The sequence below is a fragment of the Aquarana catesbeiana genome, linkage group LG05 (genome assembly GCF_042186555.1).
Source record: "Aquarana catesbeiana isolate 2022-GZ linkage group LG05, ASM4218655v1, whole genome shotgun sequence".
NCBI lineage: Eukaryota > Metazoa > Chordata > Amphibia > Anura > Ranidae > Aquarana > Aquarana catesbeiana.
The window spans coordinates 177,061,073-177,081,934 of NC_133328.1; the positions used below are offsets into that span (position 1 = coordinate 177,061,073).

The following is a 20,862-nucleotide window of genomic DNA, read 5'->3' on the forward strand; positions in this document are numbered from 1 at the left end:
CTAACCCCCAACGGCCTTCAGCTCCACGGCCGCCCGAACGGAGCAGCGATCTCCCGCGCGGCAGCTGTCACATTCAGGAAAGTCCCCGGCTTCGGCCTACTCCTGGAGCCGGCGGCCATCTTGGTACACCCAAACCTCCGGCCGGAGCTGTGTTCAGACCCTGCGGCCTACAGGATTACTCCACGCAGCATTGATAACTTCTATAAAGACACCCCAGATCCCTGAGGTATTTCACCATCAAAATCGCAGAAAGCGGCAGCGGTAAAACTTGAACAGTACCGCAGACAGGAAAAGGAGGACATGGAGGAAAATGGCGCTCCTGAGAAGGTAGGGGGGGAGAACGAACGGTGACAGACACTGACAGACTGCTTGAAGCACTTTATGCAGATCTTCCCTTACAGCGCAAATTGAGGAAGTAAAGATGGACATTTCCCTTATTAGGCAAGACTTCCAAAAGCTCAGAGACCGGGTGAAGGAGACAGAGACCAGGCTGAGCACAGTGGAGGACGCCATTCCACCCCTACAGACATCCTCAGACCACATGCAACAGCAAATACACCAACTCCTCACCAAGCAAGATGACATGGAGAACAGGCTGAGAAGATGTAATTTACGCCTTATAGGCCTGCCAGAGGGGACTGAAGGAAAGGACACTACCACGTTCTTAGAACAACTCCTAATAACCACCTATGGTAGAGAAGCCTTCTCCCTGACATTTATAGCTAAACTCCTTAACTATAAAGACCGGGATGCAGCTCTGAGAATGGCAAGGGAGAAAGGCAACATCCCAGTGGGAAATGTTAAAGTGGCCATCTTCCCAGACTTCTCAGCATGGGTACAACGTCGCCGCCAGAACTTTATGGAGGCCAAACGCAGGCTGAGGAAGCAACATTATAAATATTCCATGCTCTTCCCCGCCCGCCTCAGAGTGGAACATGACGGCCGCGCGATATTCTTCGAGGATCCGGAAGAAGTTATTTCCTGGTTGGAGCGCCGTGCCATCCCTGAAAGAGCCGAATGACCAAGTCCCAGGTATACAGTTTAGTCTTTTTTGTACTCACAGTCACGTCTAGTGCAATTCCCCCTTTTGTTCCTAGAATCGCATAACTGTACTGTTCCCCAAAATTACATGGAACTCTACTCGGAACTACCCACTTATGGGCATGGTACATTCCACGCCATACACAACAAGCTCCTGCAATGTGAGTACAGAACACTAACCTCAGCCACTTGATATACAGGAGTTCTATTACCCCTACCCACTACATTACCGAAATCTTACATACTACCCAAGACCATGCTGACCAAAGGAGCTACGGAGATAGAGTGTCCTACCATTCACATGCCGTGTGCAGCGAGACTTTGCCCCACACACCACTGGGAGTCGATATTATGTTGACTGGAGCTTTTTCTGGAGCTTGATTGTTACCTTTTGTAGAATACAGGGGGATCGAAGAAATTTGGTTCACCCTGACCTATTGATATGGGAGACATCCCTAGATCGATTCAGAATAAGAATACGCACATCATTATTTTCTTCATGGGTGCAATGTCATGGTTAAACATATCTAGGAATATAGTTAACCAATTTCTGATCAGAATATGGGTATAATTGTTTTTCTACAAGGAGATTATGGGGAGAATATCATAATTACACAATTTTTGATTGTCCCTCATTACAATTGAAAATCATTTTTTACCAGGATGGAAAATATGAAGGGTTGATGTTTATTAGGTAGAGGTGCTTTTAGGAATGTCTGTGGCTTTTGAAAACAAAAGGGGTTTTATGGCGACCTAAACTTTACATTTTTTATTTTTTGCTGGAAAGTTTCTTAGAACCCTCCGGTTGCGAATTTTTTTTTTTAAAGCAGAGGCACTAGAGATTAAATTGCTAGGTGTTACATTTGTTTATGTCACATGGTATTTTTGCACAGCAGTTTTTCAAATGCAGTTTCTTGGGAACAATTATACTTTTTTAATTTTAATAAAAAAAACACAATATATAACCATATTTTTGATAGAAATTTAAAAGTTAATGTTACACAGATTAAACAGATACCAAACATGTCATGCTTTAAAATTGCGCATGCCGGTGTAACGGTAACAAACGACGTACATGTTATTAGCCATAGGGAACGCTTTAAAAAGCCTTTACAGGTTACCACTTTGGATTTACACAGGAGGTCCAGTGCTAGAATTACTGTCCGTGATCTGATATTCGTAGTGATACCTCAGATGTGTGAGTTGATCGTTGCTTGCATATGTGCAGCACCGACGCGTGCATTTAACTTTGCGCATGAGCATGCGGGATGGGGGTGCTTTAAATTTTTTTATTCATTATTTCATTTTCTTTTACACTGTCGCTTTAAATTAATTTTTTTTATCACTTTTATTGCTGTCACAAAGAATATAAACATGCCATGTAACAATAATAGGTAGAATCAGATACTCTTTATGGAGATCCCAGATCTCTGCTCTGCCCTTAAAAGCATTTGATCCCACCAAAATCAGTGTGATCAAATACTTTCCATTTTTAAAAGCGATGCCGGGGAGACTGGAAGTAATGTATGCTAATCGCTTCATGTTTCCTATATCATAGAGGTGGACAGAGCTGTTCTGGTCTTTGTCTGCCTCTGTGATCAGCCAGTGGAAGTACTGGCTGGTTGATCGAGTGTCAGGACAGCTCACTAAAGGCAGTGGGAGGGGAGGGACGTGCCCTCCCACTGCTTGTAAAAGTGATTAAGTGACTAGCTAGCTGCTTGGATTGCTTTTACAAGAGAGCCGACTGTCGGCTCTAAACCTTGCTGCCTGAAGGGCTAAATGTAAAAAAATTTAAATAAAAAAAATTCTTGCCTGGCGCCCAGAACTGCATGTCCTGGTTGTCAGGTGATAGGAATTGAACTACCCTGCAAAAAACACATTTGACCGGATTTTGATAAGAATATGGGTACAATTAATTTTATATATGGCAATTATGGACGGAAATCTCATGCTTAAAGGGGTTGTAAACCCTCGAGATTTTTCACCTTAATGCATTCTATACATTAAGGTGAAAAACCTCCTGTGATGCAGCAGCCCCCCAGAGCCCCTCTTTTACTTAGCTAAAACCGGTGTTTCCAGTGATGGGGACAAGCACACCAGCTCCAACCAGTGTCTTGGGTCTTGTGATTGGATAGATTTATAGCTGCGCAGCCATTGGCTCCCGCTGCTGTCAAGCAAATTCAACACCGCGAATGCGGGGGGCGGGGCTGAGTCCTGCTGTCTGTGTCTGTTCTGTCTGTGTCAATGTACGCAGCAGCAGGACATGGGACAACTACAATATTCCACCCATCCCCATTTAGAAAAATAATTATTTGCATATTCTTATCAGAAATGGGTTAAATATGTTCCTATGTATGTTTAACTGTAATATTCCACCCATAATCCCCATGTAGAAAAATAATTATATGCAAATTCTTAAAGGAAATAGGTTAAATATGTTCCTATGTATGTTTAACTACAATATTCCACCCATAATCCCCATTTAGAAAAAAATAATTATATGCATATTCTTATCAGAAATGGGTTGAATATATTTCTATGTTTGTTTAACTATGACATTCCACCCATAATCCCCATGTAGAAAAATAATTATATGCATATTCATATCAGAAATATGTTTATTATATTCCTATGTATGTTTAACTACAATATTCCACCCATAGTCCCCATGTAGAAAAATAATGATATGCATATTCATATTAGAAATAGGTTTAATATATTCCTATGTATGTTTAACTACAATATTCCACCCATAATCCCCATGTAGAAAAATAATTATATGTATATTATTATAAGTAATGGGTTAAATATGTTCATTGTCAGGTGTTAATATGATATTCCTCCCATAAACCCCATGAGAAATAATAATTCTACCCATATTCCAGTTAAACATTAGTAACTGCTTCTTGTAACAGTGTATCAAGCACTGCAGGAAAGAATAACATATTTTGATATATTTTGGTATAAAGTACACTGACATCTAGTGAGAGTTCTCAGTATTGCAGCCAATAATCCAATCATCCCATCATCCCAATATGCAGTTTAGTACGTCCTGGAAAAATAGGTAAAAGACTGGAAAAGGTTTTGAACTAGTATAAATAGAAAGGGGCAAGAATACAGAAAGTGGAGAGTGGGGATTACAAGGTCTGAATTGGGGGTTAGAAAGAACAGTAAGTAGGTAAAAAAAGAACCTGCACTGGCTACTAAAAAAAGTAAAATGTGGCAATACAAAATTTAAGATATAGATTATCAAAACTAGCTTCTAGTTACTTACTGTAAGAGTTAAATACTTTTCTTCATTTATTTGATCATTTAACCCTTTTCGCTGCCACACTTTCATTCCCATTTTGAACCTCGGAAGCCTGTACCAATTTTGCTATTTTTCGCACCAAAGTTAGAGTCCTGAATCATATGGTTTCTGCATACCTTCCAACTTTTTGAGATGGGAATGAGGTACACCTATTAGAAAAAGTATGTAGGCATAGGACACACCACCTGCCACACCCCCTTAAAGGAGAATTATACAAAAAAAAATTGTTAAACCCACAAGTGCTTTTTTTTACCACTACTATTCCTTTATACTGACTTTTTAAAATTTACAAATGCAGCAATTTAGAATTTGGATGAAAGGTTTAGCACTGGGAAATGCTTTTTGAATGATAATTAGTGCATCTTATATACAACTATATAGATCGGACCAAAATAAGGGACAAATAAGGAGGAAACAGAGACAGAGGAACTTTGTTCCAAATCAGGAACAGTCCCTCGAAATCAGAGACATTTGGGAGCTATGTTTCTGTATAGTTCAATAGGTAATAATGTGTACATGTGCATCATAATGGTGCAATTGTGTACATTATTGTGGCGGTTCAATAAAGTGTGTATTTATAAAAAAAAACTTTTTTTACTATGGTCTTTGTCTCCATCTAGAGGCCATAGTGGGGTATTTTCCTATGTGTATACGGTTTGTGTTTTTTGTTTGTTTGTTTGTTTTACTGAATTCAGAACTGTTAACCAGATTGGTATATAGCAAATTGGGTAAAAAAAACTTTGCGATGTGTGGCTTGTTAAACCTTTTGTGACCAGAGTTTTTTTTTTTTTTTTTGAAGCTTGGATTTCCAAACGAGCATCTGGATATTTAAGCAGTGTCAGTATGCTATGACTAAATTTTTCAGATTGACAGCGGGTCTGAGAACTAAAAAAACAAATAGTTGCACATTTCTAGTTCTCATAACAAGAGGGATTTTACATTTGGACTTTCATAAGCCCTATTGTGGTCTTGAAGGGATTAAATGAGAATGCTTTATTATTGTGACTTAGATGAAGATCAGATAAGCACATAGGGGTATATCTACAAACCAGTGAATCTGACATGCAATCAGCATTATCCGATGGTCAATTTTTCAGATGCGTGAAAAGTGATTGATTTACTACCAGTGAATGTTTAGTAAAAGTTGCTATAGATATACCCCATAATGTATCAGTTATTCACTATGTCCTTGTTTTCCCACTAGATGGCACAAGTGTTGTTTAGTTGAGCCTGCACGGTTCCAGAAGCTGAGTATGAGGATTACGCAAATATTATAAAATACTATTAAATTTTATTGAGTATAGCTTCAAAGCTTTTTTTTTTTTTGTTTTGGATTGAGTGGAGAGGGATTAGAAACATCTTTCAGTTTTGTTAGGGAGATTCACCTTTTCTATTTGTCCTTTTTACTTTTATCTTCAATGATAATGGTAAACGAAAAACCCAATTTTTGGGTTGTCCTCAGAACAGTAAAAGAAGGGAAATCTTTAAATGTGGACACTACAGCAAAAATAAAACTAGGGGAAAAATAAACGCTGACAGGATTATGTAATAGTAGAATACCGAATCAGCCCAAATTGGCTGGGGTTCCCGAAGCCAAAATAGACATACAAACAAAAAGATAAACCAAGAAGGTTTAGACAGGGGCTTCAAATGAAAAACACTCTGTGGTATGAGTACAAATTTTATTTATGCAGCAGTAGCACAAAAAAATACTAATACATACAGTATCTCACAAAAGTGAGTACACACCTCACATTTTTGTAAATATTTTATCTTTTCATGTGACAACACTGAAGAAATGACACTTTGCTACAATGTAAAGTAGTGAGTGTACAGCTTGTATAACAGTGTAAATTTGCTGTCCCCTCAAAATAACTCAACACACAGCCATTACTGTCTAAACTGCTGGTAACAAAAGTGAGTACACCTCTTTAAGTGAAAATGTCCAAATTGGGCCCAAAGTGTCAATATTTTGTGTGGCCACCATTATTTTCCAGCACTGCCTTAACCCTCTTGTGCATGGAGTTCACCAGAGCTTCACAGGTTGCCACTGGAGTCCTCTTCCACTCCTCCATGACGACATCATGGAGCTGGTGGATGTTAGAGACCTTGCGCTCCTCCACCTTCCATTTGAGGATGCCCCACAGACGCTCAATAGGGTTTAGGTCTGGAAACATGCCTGGCCAGTCCATCTCCTTTACTCTCGGCTTCTTTAGCAAGGCAGTGGTCGTCTTGGAGGTGTGTTTGGGGTCGTTATCATGTTGGAATACTGCCCTGCAGCCCAGTCTCCGAAGAGAGGGGATCATGCTCTGCTTCAGTATGTCACAGTACATGTTGGCATTCATGGTTTCCTCAATGAACTGCAGCTCCCCAGTGCCGGCAGCACTCATGCAGCCCCAGACCATGACACTCCCACCACCATGCTTAACTGTAGGCAAGACACACTTGTCTTTGTACTCCTCACCTGGTTGCCACCACACGCTTCACACCATCTGAACCAAATAAGTTTATCTTGGTCTCATCAGACCACAGGACATGGTTCCAGTAATCCATGTCCTTAGTCTGCTTGTCTTCAGTAAACTGTTTGCAGGCTTTCCTGTGCATCATCTTTAGAAGAGGCTTCCTTCTGGGACGGCAGCCATGTAGACCAATTTGATGCAGACTACGACGTATAGTCTGAGCACTGACAGGCTCACCCCCCACCCCTTCAACCTCTGCAGCAATGCTGGCAGCACTCATACGTCTATTTCCCAAAGACAGCCTCTGGATATGACGCTGAGCATGTACACTCAACTTCTTTGGTCAACCATGGCAAGGCCTGTTCTGAGTGGAACCTGTCCTGTTAAACAGCTGTATAGTCTTGGCCACCATGCTGCAGCTCAGTTTCAGGGTCTTGGCAATCTTCTTATATCCTAGGCCATCTTTATGTAGAGCAACAATTCTTTTTTTCAGATCCACAGAGAGTTCTTTGCCATGAGGTGCCATGTTGAACTTCCAGTGACCAGTATGAGAGAGAGAGAGAGCGATAACAACAAATTTAACACACCTGCTCCCCATTCCCACCTGAGACCTTGTAACACTAACGAGTCACATGACAGCAGGGAGGGAAAATGGCTAATTGGGCCCAATTTGGATATTTTTACTTAGGGGTATACTCACTTTTGCCAGCGGTCTAAACATTAATGGCTGTGTGTTGTTATTTTGAGGGGACAGCAAATTTATACTGTTATACAAACTGTACACTCACTACATTACATTGTAGCAAAGTGTCATTTCTTCAGTGTTGTCACATGAAAATATATAATAAAATATTTACAAAAATGTGAGGGGTGTACTCACTTTTGTGAGATACTGTAGCTAATTAGGGATGAGTCAAACACTCCCCGGTTCAGTTCGTACCAGAACTTACGAAAAGGCAAAAAATTTGTACGAACACTCAAACACGTTAAAGTCTATGGGACACGAACATGAAAAATCAAAAGTGCTAATTTTAAAGGCTTATATGCAAGTTTTTGCCATAAAAAGTGTTTGGGGACCCGAGTACTGCCCCAGGGGACATATATCAAAGCAAAAAAAGTTTTAAAAATGGGAGCAGTGATTTTAATAATGCTTAAAGTGAAAAAATTAAATCGAAATATTCCTTTAAATATCGTGCTTGGGGGTATCCTTAGTACAAGAGAATATGAAAACACTGCGCTCTAATAGCAAAAGTAAAATATATGTGAGCCAGCAGCTGCATACATTGTGACAAACAATAACTGGTAACTGGGAAAAAAATGCAGCGCTAAGAAGTATTAGGAAGTTAAGGTGTAGTGAAACAATTAAGTAAGAGATGCTGTACTGAACAGTAAAGCATATGTGCAAAAACCATAAGTGAAATGAAATGAACAAACACAGTATAAAGTGTCCACATATGGTAAATGGATGATTCCAAACTCAAATTAATAAGAGGAACTGGTATGGACCAAAAAATGATGTGAAACTAGAAAATAAAGTCAATGGTGCACGGTGTGGATCTGTGACTGTGAGTCAACAACGGGGTACAGAACTTCCGTAGCTGTAAACCAACATCTCGATATGGGGCATCAGAATGAAAACATCAGGAAGTAAGATAAGATGGGTACTCTTACCAGATGATGTGGACTCCACTGTCATATGACATGGAGTCAATGGTGCATGGAGCCAAACCTAGGCTGGAAAACGATATCCGGAACGGTGGAACCTCTGTCTCACTTCTCGACTTCTCTGGTGGGGTGAAGAAACATCAGGAAGGGCCCCCAACTGGATATCAGCCAATAGACCTCAAGGATGTGTTCCAAAGAGAAGCCAGGGACAGATTTTATCCAGACCCCGTGATAGAAGTAGGGCTACTGGAAGGCAGTTTCTTGCATCGGGGTAATATGCAAATAAAAAATAAAAAACTTCTGCATAGTGCAGGTAAACCAGGGATTTTTATTTCTAAAAATACCATACAAAAAATGGATAAAAGTGATCACAATTGAAATAAAATCTAAGCAGCGTAAGGAAGGGGAGATCGTCCAACGCGTTTCGACCAAGGGGGTCTTCAACAGGGGCATTTCAATTGTGATCACTTTTATCCATTTTTTGTATGGTATTTTTAGAAATAAAAATCCCTGGTTTACATGCACTATGCAGAAGTTTTTTATTTTTTTTATTTTTTATTTGCATATTACCCCAATGCAAGAAACTGCCTTCCAGTAGCCCTACTTCCATCACGGGGTCTGGATCAAATATGTCCCTGGCTTCTCTTTGGAACACATCCTTGAGGTCTATTGGCTGATATCCAGTTGGCGGCCCTTCCTGATGTTTCTTCACCCCACCAGAGGAGTCAAGAAGTGAGACAGAGGTTCCACCGTTCCGGATATCGTTTTCCAGCCTAGGTTTGGCTCCATGCACCATTGACTCCATGTCATATGACAGTGGAGTCCACGTCATCTGGTAAGAGTACCCATCTTATCTTACTTCCTGATGTTTTCATTCTGATGCCCCATATCGAGATGTTGGTTTACAGCTACGGAAGTTCTGTACCCCGTTGTTGACTCACAGTCACAGATCCACACCGTGCACCATTGACTTTATTTTCTAGTTTCACATCATTTTTTGGTCCATACCAGTTCCTCTTATTAATTTGAGTTTGGAATCATCCATTTACCATATGTGGACACTTTATACTGTGTTTGTTCATTTCATTTCACTTATGGTTTTTGCACATATGCTTTACTGTCCAGTACAGCATCTCTTACTTAATTGTTTCACTACACCTTAACTTCCTAATACTTCTTAGCGCTGCATTTTTTTCCCGGTGTCCTTAGTATGCCTGTAAAGTAGCGCTTTTTTCCTGTGTTTATAACAGTACCACAGCAAAATTACATTTCTAAAGGAAAAAAGTAATTTAAAACTGCTCATGGCTGTAATGTATTGTCGGCTCCCGGCAATATAGATAAAAATCATTGAAAAAAACAGCATGGGTCCCCCCCAAGTCCATTACCAGGCCCTTTGGGTCTGGTATTGATATTAAGGGGAACCCCGCACCCGAATTAAAAAAAACATTGTGTGGGGTCTCCCCAAAATCCATACCAGGCCCTTCAGGTCTGGTATGGATATTAGGGGGAACCCTGCGCCAAAATTTTTAAAAATGGCATAGGGGTCCCCCCCAAAGTCCATACCAGGCCCTTCAGGTCTGGTATGGATTTTAAGGAGAACCCCGAGCCAAAATAAAGAAAAATGGCATAGGGGTCCCCCCCCCAAAATCCATACCAGACCCTTATCTGAGCATGCAACTTGGCAGGCCCCAGGAAAGGGAGGGGCGAGAAAGTGCCCCGCCCCCTCCTGAACCATACCAGGCTACATGCCCTCAACATGGGGAGGATGCTTTGGGGTTCCCCCCAAAACACCTTGTCCCCATGTTGATGGGGACAAGGGCCTCATTCCCATAACCCTTGCCCGATGGTTGTGGGGCTCTGCGGGCGGGGGGCTTATTGGTATCTGGAAGCCCCCTTTAACAAGGGGACCCCCAGATCCCAGACCCCCCCCCATATGAATGGGAATCGGGTAAATTGTACCCCTATACATTCACCAAAAAAAGTGTCAAAATGTTAAAAATGACAGTTTCTATGTTTGCTGTTTTCTAGCTTCCAGGTTTGATCCCAGGTTCTCACTGACAGCGGGAATGAAATTGTGTGAGTTCAGCTGAACTCACACGATTTCATTCCTGCATGTCAGTTCCAACTTCGGGGGTGATTTCAGAGACATCTGTGCGTGTTTCTGCACACATGTCTATTGAAATTGCACCCCGAAGTCGCCAAAAGTAGTACAGAAACTACTTTTGGGAATCGGAATGCCATGTGAACCAGGATTTGACATGTCCTAGAAGCTGATTGTCTATTGCAAGCAATAGTCACCGATTTGGCATGCAATTTGACATGTCAAATCACATGCCAAATCACTGCAATGTGAACCAGCGAATCGTATGCCAAATCGCTCCAATGTGAACCAGGAATTTTGGGAATTTGCGACGCTGCAACGATGCCCAAAAGTAGTTTCTGTACTACTTTTGCCGACTTTAGGGTGCAATTTCAATAGACACGTGTGCAGAAACCCACACAGATGTCTCTGAAAGCGCCCCCAAAGTCAGGACTGACATGCGGGAATGAAATCATGCAAGTTCAGCTGAACTCGCACAATTTCATTCCCGCTGTCAGTATGAACCTGGGCTCAAACCTGGAAGCTGATTGGTTTCTATGCACAGCTGCACCAGATTTTGCACTCTTCAGTTTTATTAAATCAACCCCACGTGTTTGCTTTTTCATTTGAAAGCTTCAGGCTGGGTTCACACTAGTGCGAGTTGGATGCGGCTTTATCCGCATGACAGGAGATTGTGACCGGCTCTCAATAGAGTCGGCTCACACATCTCCGGAGCGGCTGCAGAGCAAACTGCACAGAGGTCCTGTGCGTCTTTGGCTCCGTTTCAGGTCCCGCTGTCAGTGTGAACCTAGGCTAAATGTAGAGAAGTTTAATGCAGGGTTTAGTTATAAAAAAATATTCCAAGCTTTGAACATCTCACGGAGCACTGTTCAATCTATCATCCAAAAATGGAAAGAGTATGGCACAACTGCAAACCTACCAAGACATGGCCGCCCACCTAAACTGACAGGCCGGGCAAGGAGAGCATTAGTCAGAGAAGCAGCCAAGAGGCCCATGGTAACTCTGGGGGAACTGCAGAGATCCACAGCTCAGGTGGGATAATCTGTCCACAGGACAACAAATCATGCCACAAATCTGGCCTTCATGGAAGAGTGGCAAGAAGAAAGGCATTTTTGAAAGAAGCCATAAGATGTCCCTTTTGCAGTTTAGGAGAAGCCATGTGGGGGACACAGCAAACATATGGAAGAAGGTGCTCTGGTCAGATGAGACCAGAATTGAACTTTTTGGCCTGAAAGCAAAACGCTATGTGTGGTGGAAAACTAACACTGCACATCACCCTGAACACACCATCCCCACCGTGAAACACTGTGATGGCATCATCATGTTTTGGTGATGCTCTTCTTTAGCAGGGACAAGGAAGTTGGTCAGAGTTGATAATAAGATGGATGGAGCCAAATACAGGGCAATCTTAGAAGAAAACCTGTTAGAGTCTGCAAAAAACTTAAGACTGGGGTGGAGGTTCACCTTTGAGCAGGACAACGACCCTAAACATACAGCCAGAGCTACAATGGAATGGTTTAGATCAAAGCATATTCATGTGTTAGAATGGCCCAGCCAAAGTCCAAACCTAAATCCAATTGAGAATCTGTGGCAAGACTTAAAAATTGCTGTTCACAGATGCTCTCCATCCAATCTGAGCTTTTTTGCAAAGAAGAATGGTGCAAAAGAGAGGTGGAGGTAGAGACAAAAAGACTTGCAGCTGCAATTTCAGAAAAAGGTGGTTCTACGAAGTATTGACTCAGGGGGGCTCAATACAAATGCACACCACCTAATTTAGATATTTATTTGTAAAGAATTTTGAAAACCATTTATCATTTTCCTTCCACTTCACAATTAGGTGCCACTTTGTGTTGGTCTATCACATAAAATCCCAATAGAATACATTTACGTTTTTGGTTGTAAAATGACAAAATGTCAAAAATTTCAAGGTGTCTGCATACTTGCACTGTAGTTCTGGGGACCCCAAGAGATGCCCTTAATTTGCAGGTATTTCTTTTCACTTTCTGTTTTGGCCATGAGACAGGAAGTGAAGGGAAATCTCCCCAAAGGGACAGATGGCAAAAAAAAAAATTACTAGTTATAACCATCCCTTACTCTATACAAAATGAAAACAAAAATGTTACCTATAGTTCTACTGAAAAAAAAACATTCACCCTTAAAAGAGAAGTATGGGTTTAGGTAAAAAAAAATATATATGCTCACCTAGGTGGATGCAGCATCAGTCTGATGCTGCATCTGTTGCCCGATGGCTCTAAGATCGAGATGTCAGCAATCAAACACAGCTGATCGCTCAGCTATTGGTCTTCAATCTGCAGAGAGCTGGTGTCAATCACCAGCTCTCTGCTTTGCCCCTCCAGAGCTCACTGGAGCATCAGGCCGTGGAGGAGGTGGGAGCAATATACATATCTCTTTAAGTTTCTAGTAACATCACCTTTAAGCTGGAGTTTACTTTAGTCTTAGTTTCTCTTAGTCTAGGGAAAGATGAAAAGACTATGTTACTCACCTTAAGTTTCTAGTGACATCACCTTTAAGCTGGAGTTTACTTTAGTCTTAGTCTCTCTTAGTCTAGGGGAAGATGAAAAGACCATGTTACTCACCTTGCCCCCTCGCTTCAGTGCTTTCCTTCTCTCCCTGAAGCTCCAGTCTGTGAGTGGTCCCTGAGCATCATCATGTGCAATACAGAGGTATTAAACCAGGCATTGTACAGGGTGCAAGGAACTAGTTACATGGAAGAAAAGAGCCTAAAGGTGCATTCAACCATTTCAAAGTGGGGGAAACCACACTGCAAGGAATCTTTTTGTCACAGTCCCAGAAATGTAATGCCGTGTACACACGGGCGGACTTTTTGACCAGACTGATACAACGGAACGAATCTGTAGGACAATCCGACCAAGTGTGGGCTTCAACGAACCTGCATTGGACTTTTTTGGCCGAAAATCAGACGGACTTTAAACATGTTTCAAATCTTTCCGACGGATTCAAGTCCGGTCTAATAATCTGTTCGTCTGTATGCTAGTCCAATGGACGAAAACTGACGCTAGGGCAGCTACTGGCTATGAACTTCCTTATTTTAGTCTGGTCATACGTCATCACGTACGAATTCGTCGGACTTTGGTGTGATCGTGTGTAGGCAAGTCCGTTCGTTCAAAAGTCCGTCGAAAGTCCATCGAAAGTCCGTCGGAAAGACCGTCGAACCTTTGATTCCGAAAAGTCCGCCCCTGTGTACACGGCATAAGTGTTGGCAGTAAAGCCACAGCTCTAATTTTATATGTTAGTAGTCATGACAGATGAGGACTGGTGGTGTAGGCTCCACATATATTTAGTGCTTTTTAGTGCTTAATATGACACAATCCATACAAAGCTAAACTTCACTGGAAATTACCATTAATAAAGTCTTGTCTGGATAAGCATTATAACGCTTTGGGGAATATTTTGTTCAAGCTGAGTAATGTACAATTATAACTCTCTTTCTTTTATTTGTAGGGCTTTGCTGATTTATCAGAAACAGAGATGAGCAGTGGTGACCAACATCACAGAACTGAGTCTGATTGTCTTGAACAACAGCTTAAAACACGATTAAGTGAATTAACGGCCAAGATTAGCGATAAAGAAATGTCTTCTGGGGAAGAACAAGATTCTGAGCTTAGGATGGAAACTGGGAACAGTGAAATCTTGTCATCAGAGGACAATTCCAAGTGTGCACAAGAGGAGATAAAAAAGGTATGATTCCAGGAAAGTATCCAAAATTCCCATACCAGTTAGAGCCATAGTATATTATTTTCCTGGTGAAATATTTAACCCATAGGAGATCCCTTTTTCACCTGACATGAATACCTATTATTTCATCCAGGTTGAACAAGCTGCACACATTCCCCTCAACCACAGAATTGTGGCACTTGTGTATAGCCTAAACTTTTCTTTTCAGTTTGGGGTAAATAGTGAAGGTTTTAAGTTTTTGTGTTTTAATCTTTTTTGTCTTTTTCCCTTTGGGGAATTTACACCGGGGATGCAACAGGAAGTATAAGGATTTTCCTCTAAATTTAGGGGACATTTGTCATAGGAACAATTGAATTAATTTCCTCCACCTGTTTTTCTGGTGACCATTCTAAAATCTTGGATTTCCTATACTATCTGTCTCATTGATAGTGGTCAGTATGAGAAATAGAGTAGTTTAATCTCCAAAGTATAGACACAGAAGCAATATAAACTTGCTATGGGGTGCTAACCCTTCCCTATTCTAAAAAAAGTTTTGGCTATATATAACACATATATAATATATAATAGATCAGTCAGTATAGAACAATGGTTAACTGGCCAATATCCTCAACCCCCAAAGAGCTTGCCCTGTACCCTTCTCCCATCTTCTCCTGTTCCAGTGTGTTGTGCATAATACACTGCAAAACTAGTGGAGTACTAAAAAATAGTTCAATTTTAACACTTTTTCTTCAAGTAGCTAATTATACAATATACAATCTAAAATTTAACAGAGAATTAGAGGCAGCTGATACATAAATGTTAATTACACTTATCAGCTTAAAAATATAAAAACAGTGTTGTGCTTCCAAACCACAATTATTCACCCATTCAAGGTTGGTTCACACCATAATGTGAAAGAAAAATAATGATATACAAAACTCTCAGAAAAAAATCATACATGTATGTGAAATAAGAGCCAGCATATCAAAAAGTGACTAAAGATGATAGCCCATCAAACATTGATACAATGAATAAATTATAAAAAATATGTGAAAAAAATGTTGATAAAGTAATGGTGAAAAACAGTCTCACATAAAAGACTAAGGCAGATATCTCAAAAAATGTAAAATCATAAAAAAAACAATGTTCAAAAGAGGACATATAAAACAATGTGTAAAAATGCAATAAAAAGGAAAATTAAATCCCCCAAAAAATGTGCAAATAAAGTCCCAGTGGCAAATAGTGCAAAGATTTCCAAGCTGAACTATCCATATACAATGTGAGTAAAATTCCAAAGGAAAAGTGGTGACGGGCTAGTCCAACATCCAAGGTAGTTCACACCCAAGTGAGAGTTGAGGCTTCTTACCAGCTATAGATGACCACCATAACAGTAGTCTCACCAGGCATTTGGGAAATTTCAGGTCTCCCACTAACCTATGCCGACATCCACAGTTGAAATCGTAATACTCAGAAAACAAAAACAAAAATTGCTCCCATAGTGTAATAGTTCAAACGACGTTGTTTATTAAGCTGATTGAATTGTACTTACAAAAATTTCCATCCTTTAAAAGCGTAATCATATGTCAAGGTAAAGACCGCAGCGTCTCCACGAACTTCCTCCCGCTTACTGTGTGCGTCCCATCAGTCACCAAGGAAAAACGTAATGACGTCAGCGTCACAGGCTCCACCCTACGCATTTCGTCACGATAGGACGTCGTCTGGGGATTGGGCAATCCAAACTACCTTGGATGTTGGACTTGCCTGTCACCACTTTTCCTTTGGAATTTTACTCACATTGTATATGGATTGTTCAGCTTGGAAATCTTTGCACTATTTGCCACTGGGACTTTATTTGCACATTTTTTGGGGGATTTCATTTTCCTTTTTATTGCATTTTTACACATTGTTTTATATGTTCTCATTTGAAATTTGTTTTTTATGATTCACACCAGCCACTGCATTGCAATTCATACAGTTCAATTGCCGGCCGCGTGGTGCAAGGCAGTGGATTGTCTTTCACTGTGCTGCACTGATAAAGTGTACTGTATGTAGTACTTTTTTTTCACCACACCCTGCCCCAACACCACCGCCACACAGTGGTGAAAACAGGGCGCTTACCAGACCAGGCTCTCTGCGCTGAAATAGCCACCAAACGCATTCCCACCGCATGTGGTGTGAACCAGCCCTCAGTGACAAGTGTTATTTAAGAATATCAAACTGTTACAATTCAAACCAAAATACAAATGTTCCACACAGTTCAGTAATAAAACAGATAATAGATAATTAAAACAGTATCTAACCAATATCCAACAGTCTTGCAAATCTTTGAGTCTTCTTATTTATTTCAAATCCATGGCCTTGTGATACCTTCACCAAAAGTTTGGAAATTCCTTCCCCATTTACATAGTTACATAGTAGGTGAGGTTGAAAAATACACAAGTCCATCAAGTCCAACCTGTGTGTGTAATGATATTATATCCCTGTATGTTGCAGTCGTTCAGGTGCTTATCTAATAGTTTCTTGAAACTATCGATGCCCCTCGCTGAAACCACCACCTGTGGAAGGGAATTCCACATCCTTGCCGCTCTTACAGTAAAGAACCCTCTACATAGTTTAAGGTTAAACCTCTTTTCTTCTAATTTTAATGGGTGGTCACGAGTCTTGTTAAACTCCCTTCCTCGAAAAAGTTTTATCCCTATTGTGGGGTCACCAGTACTGTATTTGTATATTGAAATCATATCCCCTCTCAAGCGTCTCTTCTCCAGAGAGAATAAGTTCAGTGCTCGCAACCTTTCCTCATAACTAATAACCTCCAGACCCTTTATTAGCTTTGTTGCCCTTCTTTGTACTTTCTCCATTTCCGGTACATCCTTCCTAAGGACTGGTGCCCAGAACTGGACAGCATACTCTAGGTGCGGCCAGACCAGAGTCTTGTAGAGCGGGAGAATTATTATTTTATCTCTGGAATTAATCCCCATTTTAATGCATGCCAATATTCTGTTTGCTTTGTTAGCATCAGCTTAGCATTGCATGCCATTGCTGAGCCTATCATCTGCTAGGACCCCCAGGTCCTTTTTCATCCTGGATTCCCCCAGAGATTCCCCCCCCCGTATAGATGGAATTCATATTTTTGCCACTCAAATGCATTATTTTACATTTTTCTACATTGAACCTCATTTGCCATCTAGTTGCCCACCCCATTAATTTGTTCAGATCTTTTTGCAAGGTTTCCACATCCTGCGGAGAAGGTATTGCCCTGCTTAGCTTAGTATCGTACAAATACATTTATAAAGTCTGAATGCTGAAGATGATCCCTCAACCTTGTATTTTTTGAAGGCCTTCTCCTTTGCTTTTATATGCATTTTTACATTGGAGTTAAGCCATCCAGGACTTTTGTTCGCTCTTTTAAATTTATTACCCAATGGGATGCATTGGCTAATGCCCTTATATAATATGCTCTTAAAGCAAACCCACCTCTCCTCCGTCTTCTTTTTTCCTAAGATTTTATCACAATTTATGCCTTCTAGCAAGGTTTGTAGTTTAGGGAAGTTGGCTCTTTTGAAATTCAGTGTCTTTGTATACCCCTTATGTTTCCTATTTGTGTGATTTATACTGAAGCTAATTGACCTGTGACCTAAATTGCCCCGTATTTCCACATCCATGATCAGGTCTGTATTGTTGGTAATCAGTAGATCCAGTAACACTTTATTTCTAGTTGGTGCGTCTACCATCTGACCCATAAAAATGTCCTGCAAGACATATAGGAACTAGTGAGCCTTAGATGAATGTGTGGTTCCCTCTGCCCAGTCTATGTCTGGATAATTAAAATCCCCTATAATGATAACACTTCCCATCCTTGCTGCTAATCCAAATTTTGATAGATCTGTCTCCCCTTCCTCTCTCAGGTTAGGGGGCCTATAGCATACTCCCAGTATTATTTTCCCCTTAGCTTCATCCCTCTGGAGCTCTACCCATAAGGGTTCCACCTCCTCCCTACCTTCCTTAGTGATGTCATCTCTCACATTCACTTGTACATTATTCTTGATATATAGGCATACCCCTCCCTCTTTGTTCCCTCTCTATCCCTGCGATAAAGGGTATACCCTTGAATGGTTGTCAGCCAATCATGAGAGCTGTTGAACCAGGTCTCTGAAATTCCCACAAAATCCAAATCCTCCTCGTACAACAGTATCTCTAGTTCACCCATCTTGTCCGCCAGGCTCCTGGCATTGGTGAACATGCCACGTAGTTTAGACCAGTCGCATATTATCCTCTTATTGGGTGTTCCAAGATTTCAACTTGCTAATATACTTACTTTGGGTTTATGTGCTTTGGTCGACCTACCACTAATTTCCCCAATACTACCCTCTAGAATATGTTCCGCGCTGACTATCTGTACCTCTGGACCCTCCCCCCCATCGCCTAGTTTAAAAACCCCTCTAACTTTTTGGCCATCTTCATTCCCAGCTGATCTGCAGCCTCCTCATTTAGGTGCATTCCATCCCTTCTATAGTACTGGTTATTGACTGAGAAGTTGGCCCTTTCTTCCAGGAACCCAAACCCCTAGTTTCCTTTTAAGGCTGGGTTCACACTGCAGACGGATGCGCCTGACAACAGGGGTCCAGTGCATCCCTGTTCTCTGTTTCAGGGATGAATCAGGCCCAAATTTTTGCCTGAATTTGGACCTGAAACTGAGCCAAACACGCACAGGACCTCTGTGCAATTCGCTCCGCAGCCGCTCTGGAGATGTGTGAACCGGCTCTATCACAATCTCCTGTCATGCAAATTGAATGCGGGGAAACCCGTTTCCAATTCGCACTAGTGTGAACCCAGCCTGAAGCTTTCAAATGAAAAAGCAAACACGTGGGGTTGATTTACTAAAACTGAAGAGTGCAAAATCTGGTGCAGCTGTGCATAGAAACCAATCAGCTTCCAGGTTTGAGCCCGGGTTCACACTGACAGCGGGAATGAAATTGTGCGAGTTCAGCTGAATTTGCACGATTTCATTCTCGCATGTTAGTCCCGACTTTTGGGGGCGATTTCAGAGACATCTGTGCGGGTTGCTGCACAGATGTCTATGGAAATCGCACCCTGAAGTCACCAAAAGTAGTACAGAAACTACTTTTGGGTATCGGTGCGGTGCCGAAAGATGCGGTGCTGAAAGATGCGGCGTCGCACCGATTTGGACAGTGCCATTACTGGCAATTGCCGCCGATTTGGCATGGGATTTGACATATCAAATTGCATGCCAAATTGCTCCAATGTGAACCAGGGCTGATTGTCAAAGCTTAATTGAACAAGCTGAAGTTAGAAGCTGATTGGCTACTGTGACAGACCTAGCCGGGAGAGAGACTTTTGGAGGGGACTGTATGCTAGCCTCTTGCCGATCGATCGTGGGCCCTGGCATTTGGGGGAACGGTGCTCTTTGTGAGCTGTATGCCTGGGGATCCTTGAGGTGGTATTACTGTGGATTCGGGTCCTGGTCCCCCAGGACACACAGACTCTGGGGACCCTGGATTTGCCATATTGGAATAGTGACTGATTCATACCGTTGGGACTCCTACTGTTAAATGCTAATGTCATCAATTCCAGCTACCTGTCTGTTGTCTGCTAAAATGTGTATTGTAAATAAGTCTCTAGTATGGGATCTAAGAGTCATTAGATCCCCATTGTTGTTTGTGTTTAATTAACTCTGCTATTGTGATAATGTGCCAGTCTGGCCTAAAGGTCATGTCTGAGTCATCTAGGCTGTCTAAAGGGATTAGTTAATTAGCCCATGTTAATTAGGTTAATTAGGTTACAGGTGTATTGTTAAAGTAATATGAGCAGGAGGTATGCACCTCCACTGTTAGTGTATAAAAGAGCCTGTATTTTTGAATAAAGGAGATTCCTGGTTGAACTTACATACAGCCTGCCTGGTGTTTGTTCTGAGCTATCACAACTGGGTTAGAATGGCACATAGCTGTAGTTCTAATCCTGGAGCATTGGATGACCGAGCAATCAGATGTTGCGTTCTGCAGTCTGATTCTATAGCTGCAGAGGAGTGTCAAGAGAGTGGAACCGAGCGAGCAAGCTACCATGCACAGCTGCACCAGATTTTGCACTGTCCAGTTTTAGTAAATCAACCCCACAATTTTGTATATATCCACATGTCAAAATTGCTCTCAGAAAGATCACTCTCCTCTGAATCATTTTCTTTTTTTATATTTATTAACTGAACTGAATGGAATCACAATTAATACTTTCTTTCAAATAAGAACAGTTTCCTCTTTAACGCAGTTCTCCAATGTTTAAGTGGATTGAGTGGAATAGATGGCAAAAAACGCAAAAAGTGTAAAATCCTTTAATTTGTATATCTCTTAAAGATCAACATATATAAACTAATAGGGTTTAAGTGTTCATTAACACTATGGATAACAGCAAACAGCATCAGTGGTAATCAATGCAGAGCTGCCTACAAAGACGTGGGATGTATACCAAAGACCATGCGGCAATATACCTCCGATGCTTTTATGTTTGGTGCTGAGGAGCACTTGTGCCATGTGAGTTCATATTTGCTGATTTTTTTTAAAGTGATATTAAAATGAAAA

The 20,862-nt window shown here is 41.2% G+C and overlaps 1 protein-coding gene across 5 annotated transcripts in view; it reads left to right on the forward strand.

Moving 5' to 3' along the window:
• The window catches only part of MYRIP (myosin VIIA and Rab interacting protein), a 722,788-nt gene that overhangs the window by 623,083 nt on the left and 78,843 nt on the right, over positions 1-20,862 (forward strand). For all 5 annotated transcript variants that reach the window (XM_073630373.1, XM_073630374.1, XM_073630375.1 and 2 more), the window contains exon 11: positions 14,060-14,296. In XM_073630373.1, coding sequence (XP_073486474.1) covers positions 14,060-14,296 — 237 coding nt within the window. The remainder of the gene's footprint in view (positions 1-14,059; positions 14,297-20,862) is intronic.